The 19,717-nt window shown below is 44.5% G+C and overlaps 1 protein-coding gene across 2 annotated transcripts in view; it reads left to right on the forward strand.

Moving 5' to 3' along the window:
- LOC138246453 (putative methyltransferase DDB_G0268948) overlaps positions 1 to 19,166 on the forward strand; it is a 162,733-nt gene extending 143,567 nt beyond the window's left edge. For both annotated transcript variants that reach the window (XM_069201069.1, XM_069201070.1), the window contains exon 8: positions 17,402 to 19,166. In XM_069201069.1, coding sequence (XP_069057170.1) covers positions 17,402 to 17,492 — 91 coding nt within the window. In that variant the 3' untranslated portion in view covers positions 17,493 to 19,166. The remainder of the gene's footprint in view (positions 1 to 17,401) is intronic.
- Positions 19,167 to 19,717: the final 551 nt, after the last annotated feature.

Below are 19,717 nucleotides of genomic sequence, written 5' to 3' on the forward strand. Positions count from 1 at the left end.
ATTCACCATTCATAGCACCTCCACCATTCCTCACTACCATTCTCCATTGGTGCCCCCATCTGTCACTAGCCCCCTCTCATATTTCATTTCTTTCATAGCACTACTCATCCCTGTATGAGAATGCTTTAAATCACACACACACATACTACACATGTGGGTAGTGCCTTGCTGGCAATCATTGTGGACGCACCCACCCCATCACTGCTATCAAGGATTCCCTCACTATTACCCTCAATTTGTGCCCTTTATCTCTCCATAACCCCTCTTTCATAACTACTCTTCCCAATGTAGGGCGTGGGAGTGTTTTACAACCCACACACAGATTAGGCAGAGAAATGAATCATACAAGTGTGTAATGCAATGCATAGGAAATGTTACATTAGACAAGTAGGGCTATGAGTCACATGTCACACATAATGATAATCATTACATGTTAAAAGTTCTTGGTCTTCAGAAACACAAACTCAGAATTCAAAGACATTGGCAGGGATAGTCCTTACTAACAAAATGATCTCTGTGTCAAGAGCAGTAACCCAATGAGGTATCTACATAAAAATACAAGTCTGTGAACTGCTAGTTGTTTGAGGCTGGTTATTAGTAGAGGCAAGTATGCACTTACCACTAACAGTAATGCCCCCAGATAGTGTTAGGTGCAGTCAAGGTCTCAAAACATTAGCCCATGGCTCAGCCACCAGTAGTTTGGCAATGAGCAGGCAGATTTAACGTAGGAGACAGGCATGTGAAGCATTTAAATACACCAATACAGCAGATAATTAAGACACAACACACAATAAAAATACCACACCAATTTATAACAATAGTAAACAAGTTTATCTCTACAATGACACTAAAACAACAAAAATCCAATATAGGGAACCAGAGATATACATTTTTAGAGATTAAAAAAATATGCTTTCTAGTGCTTAGTATTCAATAGCCCCAAGTGGGGACATCTGGTTATGCTTGACTGGGACAAAGTCAAACTTGGGGGTAATCGCAATGGAGTCAGGCTCGGACACAATGAGTGGGAGACCTTGGTCAAAATTTTACCTTTTGCACTTAGAAATGTTTCTGGAGCTTTTCTCTCTCGATGTTGTGCAGTCCTTCAGAGTAAGCTGGTTTCAAAGTGAAGTTCTCGCACTGCTTTTCTTTTTGAGTCGCAAATTGCGAGTCAGAGTGACTCATAACTTGCGAGTTGCAAAACCGTATGTAGGATAGGGTCATTGACACTATTTGCAACTCGCAAGGGGGTCGCAAATGCCCACCTCATGATTATTCATGAGTTAGGTCGCAATTTGCGCCCCCCTTGGGAATGGCGGCCTTCACAAGGATGGTTGCCTGCTGGAGACAGCGGACCACCATGTCTGTGACTGCTTTTAAATAAAGCAGTTTTGTTTTGTAATGCTTGCTCTGAAAAAATGTTTTCAGTGACATTCACAAAGGGGAAAGGGTCCCATCGGGACCCATTCCCGTTTGCGAATGTGTTAGCACATTTGCGGTCACAAAAAAATCATACGTGGGACAGCGAGTAGCAATTAGGAAGGGAACACCCCTTCCTAATTGCGAGTCGCAATCCTGTTTTGCGATTCAGTAAAAAGTTTACTGAATCACAAAACTGGGTTTGTGCATCGGAAAGTGCATTTTGCACATCGCAAACAGCCAGATTCGCTGTTTGCGATGTGCAAAATCGTTAGTACATGTGGCCCTAAGTACCTAAAATGCAGAAAAAGTGCAGTTTTTCCATCACTCGGGCATATAAAACATATTTTATAATGTCCGTACTTAAAGTTACATAGCATCCCACCTCTGTGGCATTAGGGGAGACCTTAGGGATGATTTATATGTAACAATAAGGTAGATTATAACTTTGGAGGTACCTTACATTCAAAGTCAAATTTGCACACATTTTACTTTTTAAAGACAGTTTGCAAGGCAGTGCTGCCTTAAAAATGACAGCACACTCCAGTGCAAGAAATATACTGGGCCTCTAAACCTCCCTGCCCTATTATATACTATGGATTTATAGGGAGAATCCCCCTTTCCCTATTATCTACTAGGGAGTTACAGGGGTCTGTCATTGCCAATTGTAATTGTGCTATTTTACCATATAACTTTTATTCAGACCACTGGCCCTGGGCCTGTTTAGCAGAGCCCAGGGCACAGTCAAGGCCAGTAACCACTAGTATCAGTCATAAGCAGTGGGGTGAACATGCTTAAATGCTGGAGGTGGATTAATAATCTTTCACCTCAAAGCCTCAGGTGATAGGTGGCAATATTGTTCATTCTGACTGGGAATTATGTCTGAAGACTAAATAGGGAACAGGCAGAAGTCACCATCACAAATGGAAATTTTAGCACTAATCGTGGCAGGAACTTGCATCTACCTTCAAAATCATTAAGTTCTGCGGTTGGTGAATTGGCAACAATCAGTCCGGCGTAAGTAACAAAGGCGATTAAAGCAATGCATCCAGGGGGTGCCCCTAGTTTAAGTGGCATCCCCACTGCGGTATATAAATGGGATCCTAAGAGAAGGTCCTCAGTTGTGGCCCCCCTTTTCCAACAGTACCTGCTGGGATCAGTCATCTGTGAGTCATGGAGGGGCTTGCTACTTGTACCAATACACAGAAAGGGACCCAGGTTATTCCCAGCGAATGAAAGGCTAATTACACTCCTTGACACGCTTGGGCTGAGGGCATCAATGTAATCCTGTTTAGCCAAACAGGCTTTCAAAGTTGAAGCCATATTGAGGGCAATCTCTTCTGTCTGGCCCATCTGAGTGAATCAACTTTGGCCACAAAGGCAAAGGCTCTATTTGCAGGATTTATAGACTTCCAAACTGCTTTTGACAGTGTTTCAAGATCAAGACTCTGGGAAAAAAATTGCAGGCCTGAGAAATTCCAACTAATCTATTAAATTCCATCATTGCACTATATACAGACACATGGGTAAAAATAAAGGTCAGCACCACATGGACTACCGCAGGAAAATCAGGACTGAAAAGGACCTAAAACAAGGAAGCATAATGGCACTGTTGGTGGACCTGCCAATCCATCTACAAGGGATGAGGGCACCCCCCCCAAAAAGGAGGGCATCAGAATACAATTGTTACAATACATAGATGATACAGTACTCCTGGATCAGACATCTATTGGGCTGCAGCGTGTCTTTAATACACCTGCGGGCTATTTCCGGAAAAAAAGCCTAAAAAAAATATCACAAAAACAAGTCTTCGTAATCTCAGCAAAACTGAAGAATTGCAGGGCCTGATTTATTGAGGGGAGCCTCGTGGAAGTAGTGGAAGCCTACAAATATTTGGAGGTTTGGTTGGACCACAGGGGCTGTACTTCAGTCCATATCCAGGCAAGCAACTGAAACCTCGTTGGAGTGCGCATTCATTAAATTAAGGAAATAATTGGTGAACCCTGACTTAAGTCCACTGCTAAAGGTAATGGGCTGTAAACTACTTCCAACTTCAACTCATGGCGCAATCATATATAGACAGAAAATCGCTAATTGGCTTGACAAGACACAATCAATCTGCTACCACAAAGTATTCTCTCTACCAAATTGCACAGCACATGTCCAAATCCATCAGGAGTTCTGTCTGATTTCCCAGCACTGCGCTCTTAAAGGCAAATGTTTACTATACTGTGCAAAAGCCAAAAAGACAAAAGAAGGCAGATTAAAAAGCATAATTTGGAAAACAATAAATAACCATCAGACCAATTGGCATAAGTATTTTAGTGAAGCACTGGGTACCCTTGAGGCCAGGGAGATCTAGGTAAGTGGCCCCCTAGTGCCAACAGTCTGTAGATTACGGACTAAGCAAAAAAGGTAATCTCCACAGAGTAGGACTGCAAGGCAATCATTAAACTTGCTCTCATGGTAGGTGGGCGGCCCCTCTTTACAATCTACGGTATTTGCCGATTTATCTTTTCTTGCCGTTTAAGGCCTGCCCCTTCCTGTATGACATCACAGTATAAATAAGGCGCACAGGCCTTAAAGTCATTTTTTGGAAGGGAACGCCTACCTTGCATATAATTAACCTAAGGCTGGTTCCCCCTTCTAAAAAATGACACACATGGTGGAACTTTGATGCCCGCGGGGTCGGACGTCAAAGTATAAATATGGGGCAGTGTTTGCGCGATTGTGCGTCAAAAATTTTGACGCACATTCGGCGCAAAGAGAGTATAAATATGCCCCTATGTTTTATAAGCTCTGGGTAGGCAAATAGCTAAATTTGTTTTTCCCTCATTGAAGTAAATAGGCTACATAGGTTAAAACGGGGAGACTTCATTTTAATGAATAAAGGCGCATTCTGACCGCGGCGGTCGGCGGTCGCCGCCCGCCAAGCGGTTCCCACCGGAAGACCGCAGCGGCCATTCCGGCTTTCCCGCTGGGCTGGCAGGCGACCGCCAGAAGACCGCCGTCCGGCCCAGCGGGAAAGCCCCTTCAACAATGATGCCGGCTCGGAATGGAGCCGGCGGAGTTGCAGGGGTGCGACAGGTGCATGTTAGGGGGCCCCTGCACTGCCCATGCCAGTGGCATGGGCAGTGCAGGGGCCCCCAGGGGCCCCACGGCACCCGTTCCCACCATCCTGGTTCTGGCAGTGGACACCGCCAGAAACAGGCTGGCGGGAAGGCGGTCGGAATCCCCATGGCGGTGCTGCAAGCAGCGCCGCCATGGCGGATTCCCTGGGCCAGCGGGAAACTGGCGGGAAACCGCCGGCTCCCCTTTTCTGACCGCGGCTTTACCGCCGCGGTCAGAATCGCCCAGGAAGCACCGCCAGCCTGTTGGCGGTGCTTCTGCCACCCTCCGCCATGGCGGTCATGGACCCCCAGGGTCAGAATGACCCCCTAAATCTCCAAAGGAGCTAGATATGGCAAGTTTGGTCTCAAACTAATTGTTATAATAAATGCAACAACTTGCCATTGTTGGATTCAATACAGTTCTGTAGTGCCCTTCCCTGATTGGCCAACCCTTGGTAGCCTGACCAGGTTGCCTTGATGAGGTGTGAAGTGGCCTGGGCTGAACACATAGGAAGTGCCTGGGGGAAGAGATCTGCCTCAGCAGATGGTGAAACAGGATGGGGCAGAACAGCCAAACAGATCTTCAAAGGCGAGAAGGACATTTAGAGCTGCTCAGGACCACCCCATTTCCTGCAAACCCTGACAACCAGGTGCCCTCTTGATTAGAATAGGAGAGGACAGAAGAGGGGTATGTTAAGGATTTGTAGCCAAACCCGTGAGTGGGCACAGCCAGACCTAACCTCCATAATTCAGTTTCTGCTATTTTGGATTTTTCAGGAATGTTGCTCTCTGGGATTGATTTTACCACACTTCCCAGGAAGTGATCATCCAAGAGGGTAGTGGCCTGCTTGTGATGTGACAGTTGCCCCTCCTGCTTTTCACCCCAGGAGCAAGGATACATTTTGCAGAGCTGCACCCACACCTCAGATCCCTACAAAGAAAAACATCAGAAGAAGAAGGACTTCCCTGCTGGACCCCAGACCTGCACATGGAGCTGCTCACTTGGGCTTCACCAGTAAACTTTGCCTGTCTTCAATGGATTCAGAAGGGACTCCCTGCTTGCTAAAGGTGAAAAATAGCTAACAAACCTGAAGGAACTGACCAGCTGACCAGCTGACCAGCGGCTAGTGGTCATTTTTCGATTTGAACCAGATGCATTTTTGGAGTTGGAGTCCTAACCCTCAAGGAGCAACTCAGAGCTTCTGGAACCTTGGGATGAGCTGTGGACCCCAAAGGGACCTTCAAAGACCTTCTGGAAGAAGATCCAGAAGTTTGGAGAACTTTTGGAAAAAAGCTCCATAAAGGGACTGACCCGTCGTGGTGAATCAAGCCAGCTTACCTCAACCACGACCCAGCCTTACTTGCAAGTTCGTCCTGCTAAAACGCTCCAGTGCCCCAGACTTCCAGGATTTCATTGGGGGCTCTTGGAAAGGTAATCCCACGACATTGCATCTAAATCAGCTTGCTGATGAGGGTCGATCCCCTTCGGAACGAAAAAGCTCCAAAAAAGTGACAAAGTCCGAATGTATAAAGTTGACCAGGACTTCTCACGCAGCTTATCCGAGGACGGCTCAAGGGATGTTGGATCAAGATTCAGCTCTGGCCAGACGAAGGTTTCCATCCTGAAAAAGTCATCTAAGTCCAAAGGTAGAATTCTTCACCGAGGTTTCTTGCTACGCCTATCTGAAGAGGGCTCCAGGGAGGTCAGATCGGATTGGTGACTTTGTCCTGCTGAAGAAAATCTTCAAGAAAAAGACTAAGTTGGAAAGTAAGCTTTTAACCAAGGACTCCCGCTTGCTGTAGCCGATCAGGGCGGCCTCAAACTTTGAGTCTGCCCCAGTCTAGTGTGACCAGATTGGCGCTTTTAGTTTCTATGCCCTAGAAAACATTAATTTTTTAAACATTCATGTTTCCGGATTCCCTTATCCGATATAATTATATAATCATGTTGCATTTTTTTTGTGTTTTACTAATTTACAGTTTTGTCATTTTTAAATGCTTTACACACAAGTCTCCTAAGTTAAGCCTTGACACTCGTTGCCAAGCTACCAAGGGTTGACATGGGTTTAATTTATTGAGACCTAACTGGACCTCAGTGACTATAGCTAAGTGTAGGTACTTTCCTACACTTACCAGTAATCCACATTCCAACAGAAGGCTTTTGACACATTCCCAGGTTTAAAAAACCTTATAAATCTGGGAAAGCATAAAAAATCCATGGATGTTGTTTGGGAATACCCACGCAACACCCATGGAAATGCCTGCCCGAAACAAAGTAAGGAAACAAAGCACTAGTCGCTCCATAGTTACAAGTCCATGAAAAGCCACACAAAATGGCTTTGCGTGGCCTTTTCGATATGGATCAGCAGCCTGCTCTGCCGGTGCAACACAGAAAGTGAAGGGACGCTTGTAAAAGAACCCTGAGATGTGCAAAGGCGAATTTTTGTATCTCAAACCAGATATTTCTTGCAAATTATAAAAAACTGCAAAAATTGTGTTGTCCCATGCGAGATTGAGTTTCACAACAAAATTATGACTTCTGCCACTATTTTGTATGCAAGTGTGCTTTGTTTTAAGTCACTCACAAGAAATAAATAGGCAAGATACACACTCACATGCAAAATATTTGACAGTCACAAGCACAATAGAATGCTTATGAGATAAAAGTAGACAAATTTGTGGAGAAGTGAAAAACTGTGAATTCTGGAAACTGCAATAATCGGAAACACCATGAAAGTGGGCTTGCACAACTAACACATTACACCCAAAATCCTGAATCACAGCAGATTCAGTCATTGAGTTAGGGGAGGGATTCTTATATGCTTTAATGTGTGTTTATTAAAACCCATCTCTCTCCCACTCTCCTATACACTATCCCCTGACCAACTCCTGACTCATCAATTACAGCCAAATCTGATCTGCAAATCTTATTATAACAGCAACTGGGAAAGTTAGCCATTGCCGGAGACTTAACAAAGAGGGAGACAGTGCACCATCAGTGTCTACATTGAAAGATAGCTAACAGTATGACGTTCTTGTCAGACAGGACACAATGTTGGTGTGAAATATAGATGGGACAAGTGCAGTGCCCCAATTTGTGCAAATATATATTTTGCAGATTCCATTAAATACAATACTTCATAGAAGCTGGCCTGGTGTGTGGTGGGTACCGATGGTACTGTTAGGGCGTCTGACCTTAATAAGTAAACTTATAAGGGGACGCAAATAGGTTGATTAACCTTTTGACTCGCAATTAAGATGTTCTTACCATAGTTCCAGTACATGCAGATCAATAATCAATAAACAATACCAATAATCAGCAACAATCAATAACATCATTGATCAATGGAGTCAGTAATTATCACGCACCGTGACCTTCCAGACATGAATAATCACACCTTTTAGTAAAAGTTAGAACATTTATTTCATTATATTAACAATGCTAAGGTTATGTAGATTAATCTAAAAATCAAATAAAACACATACAGAAACAATACTGGTTGTCCAAAGCGGCGGAAGAAACGTAATCTAATCAAAGCTTGTACTACAACACATTCTAAGGTTATGGTACAGATTAATAGCAAAGTTAGCTGTGACAAAGTGATTACATTCATTCTAATTTAGCAGAGAAATTCATCAAGCATTTTCCTTAATTGCACAATTTCATTAGTAAGGATCATTAACTAACATCAGATTACCATCAGCATGTTGCGCTTCATGCTAAATAATTTAGTGACAAAAATGTTGAACCATGGCTCTATCGAAACAGTGCAGTTGGCACCTAGAAAGGAAAAGCAAATATGCATAATAATCAACAGTCTAATTCATAATACCTATCGTCAGTGAGGATTAGCAAGCAGAGTCAGTCTTCGTCCTCAGGATATCAGTCGAACAGCAAGGCAATCAGGATTCAGCATCAAAGTTCAGAAAATGCAAAGTCTATAAGCAGTAAAGTTAAGCATGTCTCTTGTGGGACGCACAAGAAAAGATTGACCTTTCGGTCCACAAGAAAATGAGCAATGAACCCCTCTTCTTTCAGTGCAGTGTTGTTAAATCAAAACTAGTAAAACTACTTCCCAAATCCCTATTGGTCAGTTAATCGCATGTTCACATTTTGTCCAATAAAACTAAAACTCCTAATCTATGAATTCTACCATTATTCCGTTCACATTTCATTAATTGGATGTCCTCAATGTCCTCATCATCTGGCTTGTCAGGTAGCAATATTGTTGCAGCTTCTACTCCAGTCAGTATCTTCATTGTTCTCTTCCTGAGAAAGTCAGTCTCACATGCATTACACACAAAATGTTACATTAGCAAGAACAGCAATAAAAAAGAGGAAAATCACAGTTTAACTCTCTTGGACAGTCATTTATTAAACGTTAAGTAATACAGCTTTGACATGAGGCCTGGCAACTAGGCCAAGAAAGCTAGAGCATACCGCATGACCCCTAATATGAAATATTACTACATCAGTCAAATATATATTCAACATTTCATAATATTAATCTACTAGTAAGTACACTTCGGGAACATTGGCGGCCACTCTTCGTAATCTCATTTTCAAATGCATGCATTATTTTTCTACATTATTATTTCTTCTACATAAACCCTCTATTCAGAATACATGAACACTCTTTAATAATTCTATTAAAACACCTGCGCTAGCAGTACTTACAGCTTATACCAGGTATCCGCCCCTCATAGTGAAGTGTAGGCAGTGTCTAGAAGTCATGCTCTCTAGAGATAGCTATGGATGAGCAGCCAGGGCTTATGTAGGAGCCATGTAAAGCTCATGCAATACCATTGTAGTCACACAGCACTTACACACATGAAAGAAAACACTCAGTTGTAAAAAAGTAAAGGTACTTTATTTTTGGGACAAATCACCACAAAATACTAGACATGTAACCCACCCTTAGGAGGTAAGTAATACACTAAATATATACACTAGCAATCAGAAACAGGCATAGAAAATGTTAGAGAACAGTGCAAATAGCAATAACCAATAGTGACCCTAGGGGGAGCTCAAACCATATACTAAAAAAATGGAATGCAAACAAGGTACCCCCGACATAGGGTAGTAAAATGTGTAGAGGGGAGCTCGGGGTATCAGAAAACCACAGTATGCCCCAGCGACCAGGAACGGAGGAGGAAAAGAAGAAAAAGAAGACACCCAGAGAAGACCGCAAGAAAACCAGTGGTGGATTCCTGAAGAATGAAGACCTGTGAAGAGAGGGAACCAAGTCCAAGAGTCACAGTGGAGTCCAGGAGGAGTAGGAGCTACTACCCACCCAGCTGTGGATGCAGGAGGTGATCGATGGTGATGAAGAACAGGTCAGCACTGCAGCCACGGAGCTGGAGAAGAGTTCCTGATGGATGCCGATGAAGCCCTGTGCTGGAAGGAAGATTGCAGATGGGTGTCAGAGCAGGAATTCCATCAACAAGCCTTGTCAAAGGCAAACTCACTGTTAGTGGAAAAGAGGTGCTGCTGGGGACCAGCAAGGCCTTGAGGGCTCAACCCAGGAGGGAGAGTCACAGGGGACCCTCAGCGTTAAGAGAGTCCACAGGAGCAGAGGCAGCACCAACAGGAGTCCCACAGGACGGGGACACAGGAGTCACAGAAGGAGCCCATGCAGCACTACAAAAGAGGATCCACGCCACAGGAGAACCACACAGGAGGCTGTGCTTTGCAGGATAGAGTGCTGGGGGCTGGAGCTACATGTCGCCTGAAGATCCCTTGGAGGAGATGCAAACAAGCCTTGACAGCTGCAAGAGACATGGTGCACATGGGTACTGTCCTGCATGGGAAGGCAAGGACTTACCTCCACCAAAGTTAGACAGCTGGCAGAGAGGACCAAGGGGACTATGCTGGGCTACCACCCATGATGCAGGATCCATGCAGGTCAGCCGGAGAGGGGATCCACGCAGCAGGTCGTTGCTTGTTGTAGGTGCACATGGTTGCAGGGAAGTGACTCCTTCACTCCAAGGGAGATTCCTTCTTCTTCTTGTGCAGGCTGAAGAGTTTCAGTCTTTGGAAAATGCACAGTGAGGGGAATCTTGCAAGGCTGGCAGGAGCCCTGGAAACAATGTCACTGAAGAGTAATTTCTTCTTGGAAGCAGCTTGTCGGGTCCTGTAGGTTCCAGTCTCAGTCCCGGAGGCCAGACGTTGAAGCAGAGGTTGCAGAGTAGTCCTGCTGGAATCCTGAATCTGAGGACCCACCCAAGAGAGAGACCCTAAATAGCCCTTAAAGGGGGATCGGTCACCTAACCAGGTAAACACCTATCAGGAGGGGGCTCTGTCGTCACCTGCCTGGCCTGACCACTCAGATGCTCCCAGAGTTTCTTGCCAACTTTGGAAACAAGATGGCAGAACCCAGGGACCCTCTGGAGGAGCTCTGACCACCACCGCTAGGGTGGTGATGGACAAGGGAATGGTCACTCCCCTTTCCATTGTCCAGTTTCACACCAGAGCGCGGACTGGGAGTCCCTGAACCGGTGTGAACTGATTTATGCATGTAGTGCACCAAATGTGCCCCTCAAAGCAAACCAGTGGCTTGGGGAGGCTACCCCTCCCAAGCCAGTCACACCTATTTCCAAAGGGAGAGGTTGTTTCTTCCCTCTCCCAAAGGACATCCTTTCTTAGGATTTCCTGGGCTTGATCAAATCAAGCAGCAGGAGGACAGATATCTGTCTGAGGGGTGGCAGCTGTTAGGACTCGCACACACACACACACACGCTTCTTGCTGCAACCTCACAAACTAAATCAGCATTTATGAAGAACGATTAAACATGTCATGTGTTTACAGCACATCACTTCCCTGTAACTTGTGAGGAAAACTACATTACATGTTTGTTTATATTGATAAAAGCAAGTGTTGTTCCATTTGTGAACTGTGTGCCAAGTGGTTTATGGAGACATCGAATTCCTTTATATGAATCATCAGAAGTGTTTGATGACTCATCACTAGCAAGTGTCTGATGACTCATCACCAGTCTATAAATAGAACTACCAAGGTATTTCCTCTGCTTGGCTTCGAGTCTTCCTTCGCTCGCAGGTGTTTTCGGTTCAGATGAAGTTTCTGTGATTCTTTCTGGAGTCGTCATTTCAGTTTTGAGGCTCCATGGGAGCTTCCCTCTCTGGAGCGGATTACTTTCACAGTGGCTGGAGAATTTACGAACAGCGTTTCATCTCCCTCAAATAATCGAAAACATTCCAAGAGAAGTCAGTTTGTGAGTAATCCCGCTTTCGTTCCCCTGTTTTCAACCTTCTCGAGGTTAGTGACCTTTTGGTGCATTATGAAAAACAATCGTCGATCCTGAGAAAACCGTGATACAAGACTATTTTTCAAAGACAGCTTGAGAAGTATTTTTAAAGGCAGCATTGAAGTTAAGTGTTGTGAACTCCTGAAAGCATCGCTCGATATCTATTAGACATTTATTCTAATTTTGTAGTGAGTCTATTGTGTGAAAATGACTAACAAACGACAAATTCTTAAGTTTGATTTTATAACGATTTTGTTGTGAGTTACAAAAGCGTGTTCAATAGTCAAGCATTCAAGCGCTAATAATTATTGTGATTTTGCTGAAAGGCTCAGTGATTGCTCAATCAAATTACATAATTATTGTTATTTTGCTATAAGACTCTATGATATTTGTAGTTCTTTTGTGTTTGATTTGTTTTTAGTCCTAGAAATTCCTGCACCAAACCCTGAGGCAACTTTCTTAGAACAACAGTGATGCTCCTTTGTGAACCAGTATTTTTGTTTCTCTTCCCTTCCCACATCCCTGTTCCCTATCCTTTTTCCCCAGAGACTACTCACTCGTTTCCTTTTCAGTTCAGATATGAGAGAATAGTGTTTAGGGGTGAGGGTTTTATTCTCTTCACTCCAGTTGAACCTGGAATTCAGGTGAGTGGACATGGTCTTGTCAGCAGCAGCTGGGCTGCCCAGAAAACTCGTAAGACTGGTTGTAGCAATGATTGGGGTCCTCTAAGGAGCCCCCAGAGTGCATGGAATCATACTTCCAATACTTGCAACAGTATTGGGGTATGATTCCAACATGTTTGATACAAGGTTTGGTGTTACCATTACATAGCTGGACATAGGTAATGACCTATGTCCAGTACATGAGTAAAATGGTGTCCCCGCACTTACAAAGTCCAGGAAAATGGATCTGGAGTTTGTGGGGGCACCTCTGCTAGTGCAGGGGTGCCCTCTCACACAGGTACCTGCACCCAGCCCTCTGAGATGAGAGTGCCTACCAGAGGGTGACTTATAGTGACTTGAGGCCATATGTATGAAAAAATTGGCTTGCGAATCGCAAATAGCGATTTTTAAGAAATCGCTATTTCTGAGTCGCAATTGGCCATTTAACAAAATTGCGATTCGGTAATAGCGATTTCTTAAAAAACGCTAATTGTGGTTTCCGATGCCCATTTAGTGAATCGCAATTTGCATTTCGCAAATTGCTATTTTTTTGCGATTCGTTAAAAAATCGCAAATTGTGAGAAATTTCTAGAAAGCACACCTGGAGGAGCCTGATGACATCACCAGCAGGAAATGAGTCATCCCAGGCAGTTTTAGGTGCCACACCCAAACCAGCATCCTGATAGAGAGCAGCCCAGCCACAAAGAGCAGCACTCAGAAGGATCCAGCACACATGAGCAAGGATGGACACCCCAGGCCAAGCACAGGAGAAGGGAGAAATAAAGCGCAAGCTAAAATTCAGCAAGCAGGAGCTTGAGGTGCTGACTGAGGAGGTGGTCAGGAGCCATGACCGCCTTTTTGGAAAAAACTCACTCCAGGTGCCTGAGAGTGAGAAGAGGAGACTATGGGCGGATATACAGTCAAAAATCTGCGCAATTGGAGTGGCACAGCGCTCCATTGAAGAGATCAAGAAGAGGTGGTATGACCTGCGGTCCCGTGCGAAGGAGAGGGTGGCAAGGGGACTTGCGGAGGCCAGGGGCACAGGAGGCGGTCCACCCACGGAGGCACCATCTACACCATTAGAGGACGTAGTCGAGTCCACACTCCTTCCTGAAGCTGTGACTGGGGTCACAGAGATCGACACCTCCGGCACACCAAGTACCAGCCAAGGTAAGTGCAATATTGATTTGTAGCCCCATATGTGTATGCACAAAAGGCCCTTAGGAATTAGCAAGTAATGTTAAACAGTGTGAGAAGTAGTCCAGTCCACATCTTAGAAGCAGCACAACAATGCATTATGGGAGTGGCAGTCCACAACCCAGAGCTGAAAGTAGCACATAGAATGTATTTAAGTAGAGTGACACCGAGAGGAACATAACACACACAACACAGTGTAGAGAAGTACCTGTACCTTTATTAGATTGTCTCACCGTAAATGTAACATACATAACTGACATGCTGCATATTGTTGTTGCAGGTGGGCCAGGCCCAGCAGCCACAGCATCAGCACGGGTAGGTGGGACTGACACCCATCTGGCCTCCGATTCAAACACCAGTTGGTCCCTCAACATTGCGACTGTCCGACGCGGGCCCAGGGCACTGCCACTGCCAGAGCTCAGCAACGACTCAGATGAGCAGCAGTAAGGGCCAATTACCCCATCAGCAACAGGCAGGCGCAGCCAGATGCAGGAGGTCAGGTGTCATCAGACCACAGCACCACGCAGGATGGCGACAGATTCCGGGGCACAGCAGCATGAGGCAGGTGAGGGTCCCTCCTTCTTTGGTGGGCTGGAAGCTGCTATGTTGCAGCAGCAGCGCCTACAAAATAAGAGGATCCTCGGATTAGAAAAGAACTTGCGCAAACATAACCACAACATGGTGGGCCTGCATCGCCAACTTGACTCCCTCAATAACAACATTGTACAGCTGCGTGAGGGACAGGTGCAGGCATCACAGGACACCAGGGACCTCACAAGTGCTGCCTGTGAACTCTGCCAGGAGCTGCGCCATGAGAGGGTGAGCCAGCGCAGACAGGAGCGCAGATTTCGGAACATGTTTTGGCAGCTTCTGTCGTTCGTCTAACAGGGTGGCAAATTCAAGAGAACTGATTGCCCGTCGTGCAGTGGCTGCGCAAGTGGAGGCAGCACACAGCAGCAGGGATGTTGTGAATGGACTTGTGCAGATCACCAATGTGATCGAACACATTATGGGCCAACGTCAGCCACTCCGAGTGAGGTTGCACTGGGGGACACTGAGGACAGTTCCAGCCTCAGCAGTGTAGCTGTACCAGCATCGGACACCAGACGGCGCAGTGCCAGGCACAGCACTGCCACTGAGGGTGACAATTGAGGTGCCAGTGTAATAATGCGTTACTCAGGTCCTTCATTTTCTTGAGTTTCTCACATAACCTTTTTTGTTATTACTCACACGAATACTACCTGACTTAAGGTAATAAATTTATTTCACTACAGGTACAGTTGTCAGAGGATTTGTGTCATTTATACTCACGTCTGAAATGGTTGTGTGTGATGTCAGCACGCCTTTGCCTTCCCTCTGCTGCACTGGTCCTGTGTGCTGGATGTAGGGGTGGTATGGGATCATCATCCTCATTAGATTCAGTATCACATATTTCTACAGGTATGCCCCTGTAGTAGCTATATTGTGCAAGATAGCACGAGTAGCCACTATTCTACATGTGGTCTCTGGACTGTACTGTATTGCTCATTTACTTTTGTGGAGGCACCGGAAGCGACTCTTTAGCAGCCCAAATGTGCGCTCGACCACATTGCGGGTTGCCCTGTGTGCTGCATTGTATCTCCGTTCAGCTGGTGTGGCAGGATTGAGGTAGGGCGTCATCATGTAGGTGCGCACTGCGTAAGCACTGTCTCCTGGAAGGGACAGAGGGTATATTGACTAACTGAGCCGTCTGACATCAGCACGCCATCAATGCGCCAGTGTACAGAGGGACAATACCTAGTAGGTATCCTTCACCATACTCCCCAGCTAGCAGTCATGTGTGAATCCTGCTGTGGCAAAAGATGTATGAATCATGTGTGCTCCCTGGGTACCTGGCCAAGACATCAGTAATGATGTAGAAGGCATTGCATATCACCTGTATATTCATTGAATGTTGGTATTTTCTGTTGCGGTACACATACTCTGTGGCGGATGGTGGACATATTGCCACATGTGTCCCATCTATGGCACCTAGGGCGTGGGGGAACTGTGCTATCTGATAAAGTTCAATTTTAGTCTGCTGTATTCCCTGTGGGGTGTGGGGGAATCTGATGTACTGGTGTAGTTTGCTCAGCATGGTGTAGATAAATGCATCGAAAAATCTCGAGAGGGTACTCTGTGAGACCCCTCCAGCTGCTGATATGACCCCTTGATAGCTCCCTGAGGCAAGTAGGTGGAGGGAGCATAATACCTGCACATGGGTGGGTATGCTGTGAGTCCTTAGTGTTCTGCGCTGCAGTATGGGTTGTAGCTCAGCTATCAGATCAAGTATCATGGCTGCGTTCAACCTATACCTCTCATATATTTCCTCCTCTGTCAGCTTAAAAAGTGTAATGCGCACTCTGAAAATGTGCTCCTGTCTCCTCCTCCCTCTCCTCAAACCTGCTAAGATCCTCATAATCCTCGCCATGACGTAGAGTGCAGCCATTGTTGAAAAGAGTCTGAGGCATTCTGGGCCTCTTTATATGGGTTGTACCTGGTTACCACCTGGTTTCACTTAGTGGTATTTTGCATGTGCAAAATGCCATTCTGCGAAAAATTGCAATTTGCGATTTTTTGATGCGTCTCTTTGCGTCTTGGATTTAGCGACTCGCAATTTGCGCCTCGCAATTTCCTACTGAAAATACCAAATCGCAAAATGCGACTCGCAAAACCAGGTTGCAACTCAGAAAATCAAAATTTTGGCGATTTCTTATTTTTGGTCTGCGAATGCCTTTCATGCATCACAGACCACTTTTTTGCACTCGCAAACGGCCGATTTTTGCGATTCGCACCGTTTGCGAGTGCAAAAAAGTTTCATACATCTGGCCCTTGGTGTAGTAAACGGGTGCATGCACCCATATGACGCAGGCTGCAATGTCATGCCTGCAGAACCCTTTGCTTGGGCTCCCGATGGGTGGCAGAATAACTGCTGCAGCCCAGAGGGATCCCTGGAAACCCAATGTTTTGGGTACCTAGGTACCATATACAAGGGACTTACATGTGGGGGACCAGTATGACAATTGTGGGAAGAAAAAGGTACATTTCAGAGGAGAGAGCAAAAACTACTGGGGTCCTGGTTAGCAGGAGCCCAGTGTCACAGTCAAACATACTGACAACAGGCAGAAAATGGGGGTAACCATGCCAAGAAAGAGGGTACTTTCCTACACTATCCTTGCTCAAGACTGGATGATTTGTGTGTCAGTCTCACTTTCATTGCTATTATTTCTGGCTTTCCTCGCTTGCTGTGTTAGAGTTATACAGAGGAGCTTTTTGGTTTCACCATTATTAAATTCTTCATTCTTCCTGCTCCATATGCAGCATTTCACCTGTGAAAACACAGCCACATTTAAACAACAACATTTGTATTGCAACCTATTGGCCACTAGAATAACTTCATCATAAATGTGGGGGATGTAACTTAGATCTCAACAAATATTGAAGATTCCAATAAACAAATATTCGTAATGCCAAGCAGTATCACTTGTGTGGAAAGGTAAGAGACTGATTGGCATTGCCAATGGTTGTTATGCTCCAACAGAACTGAGGCATGAGATGTCCAAGGTAGTTATAGTTAGGTTGTGTTGTGTTTATATGGATACCTAGATAGAAATGGAGATGAAAAAAAAGAGCAGAGACTGGAGATATACATGGTTATTCACTTTGATATAGGTACTAACTGAGATATGCTCTACACTTCATCTTTTTTCTGTCTCTTTCATACTACAGGCTCCTACAGATCATGGGAGTGTCTTCTCCAGACACTGAATTGGAGATCCACAACAAATATATCTGTGTGTTGGCCTGCAAGTCGAACTGATACCTGAGAAGACTTGAAAAACATTGTTGTAAGAGTGTGCTTAATCTAAAGAAACGTGAGACAATTACTCACACAATTTCAACATAATCTATCTTCATTAGTTATACTCATTAATACTGGTGAATGTACATCCAGATACAAGTATATGTAAACTACTGCAGCATGGAATTAATTAGTTCTTGTGAGAAAGATGGTCTTTTAACAGGACAGAGGCCTGGAAGAGTAGGTCTGATGTATAAAGACTTTCTTGCACCTGGAACGAATACTGCTTGTATCTGTATTATCATACTTATCTTGAAAGTCAAAAAAGAAACCATTGCACAAGAAATGGCATCATAAAACAATTTGGGCCTCATTATGAGTTTGGCGGTCCAACGACCGCCACACCCAAGGTGACAGTTGGACAGCAGCACTCCTGGGGGTCCCACCACCAGATTACAACCCTGGCAGTTGGATACCAGCGGTAGTCGGAGTCGTGGTGAGCCACAGCAGCACTGAGTTCAGAGTCACCATGCTTATCATGAGTCCTCTTTCTGCCAGCCTTTTCATTGCGGGGTCCCTTCCATGAAAAGATTGGTGGAAAGCCAATGCTGGAGGACACATGTGACCCCCTGCACTGCCTAGGCCGAGGCCGTGCAGGCCCCCCGCTGCCAGCACCCTCGAAATGCACACTGTCAGCTCTTCAGACAGTGCAATTTCTGAGGCTGCTTTTGTGCATGAAGGGAGCCGAGGCCAATGCCATGGCACTGCTATTGCCAGTCTGACTGGCAGAAATGTTGTAATGCAATGTTTCCACCGGTCAGCACGGAGGAAACATCATAATATGACGGGGAGGGGGCGCTGGTATAACGACAGCCTCTTCCCCACGGCTTTGGAAGTTAGGTCATTCCGACCGCCAAAATCGTAATAACGCCCTCAGTGCCTGACCTAAAGAAAAATACTTCTTTGAAGCTATTTTTTCTACCTTGGAGAAATCCACTTTCCTGCTGGCAAAATACTCATTTGGCCATTTCATGAATTATTTCTTTAATTATTATATGGTTCACATTCTTGCTCTACCTAATGTTTTCATTTGTTATCCTACTGCCTGAACTCATATTTTTCACGTATTTCCATTGAATTGTTTTAGGGAAAATTGTTTTAGAGAAATTTACTTTTCATACAGATAAGAAAAATAAGTCCAAAAAGATATCCTAAATGTTCCTGCTTTTCAAGTTTGTTTGGAGATTTTAATTTTCTAATCTCATATTTGTTGGTGATGTGTGTTAGCATTAGGTGATGGCAACGTTGACTATGAAAGAAATAAAAATATTTAAAAAGCACCTGTACCAAGTGGCTGAACAATGTTACCTGATGTATAAGCCTGAGAATGGATTTGTAAATTGAGAATGTTAGGCCACTAATTTTATAAATGCCACAGTCACCTGCAGGATAACTTCAGAAAAAGTCAGTAAATATTGGAATACCCATATTTATTTTTTATTCCCACTTCTGATACTTTTCTTGAGAATACTGACTATTTTGTCGCCTCTGAGCTCTGGGGTCTCTTGCTAATTTGTTCAATTTTTACCTTGTCTTGTGTTGTGTTTGTCTATTAAATCACCAATTTGTCTTATGAGATTCATGCTAATATGTCTCATGGTGAATCTACATAAAGGTAATTTGTTCATCAAATTGAGTGCCTTAATTATTACAGGATTTATTCTGTGCAATATTTTCTCTGCTTTTCCAGATTAGTACAGATTTAATATTTTCCTTTGTTGATGACCAGGGTTTTTTTTCAATGTACATTTAATGATTTATGTTCAAATTCAGAAATCGAGTGACCTGTAGTTTTACTTGTACATGCATGGTTTAATTACCGACTGACGTGTCAATTAATGATGATGTTCAGCATTGTCCTTCGTGGAGCCTACACTATTATGCTCTATCTAATTCTATTTTTGCATAGATCCCCCACACTCTCACTGTAGACAATCATTGTCCACTTCTGCTCATTCTGTATAGAACTCCAATATATCGTGCTCATATCTGAAGTTCATTTCTGAAGTTCACATACATCAACAATATGTTAGCATGTACTCTAGCAATGAAAACAGTCACTCATATTTATTTCAAACCATTCCTCTTTGTTGAAGGTTTGAAAAAAAAGCCATGGATGTTTGTTTTGGATACAATAGACAAGAGTGCTGGATTGAACAATGTTGAATCTCCCAACATTATTT

This window comes from Pleurodeles waltl, chromosome 7 (assembly GCF_031143425.1).
Source record: "Pleurodeles waltl isolate 20211129_DDA chromosome 7, aPleWal1.hap1.20221129, whole genome shotgun sequence".
Taxonomy (NCBI): Eukaryota; Metazoa; Chordata; class Amphibia; order Caudata; family Salamandridae; genus Pleurodeles; species Pleurodeles waltl.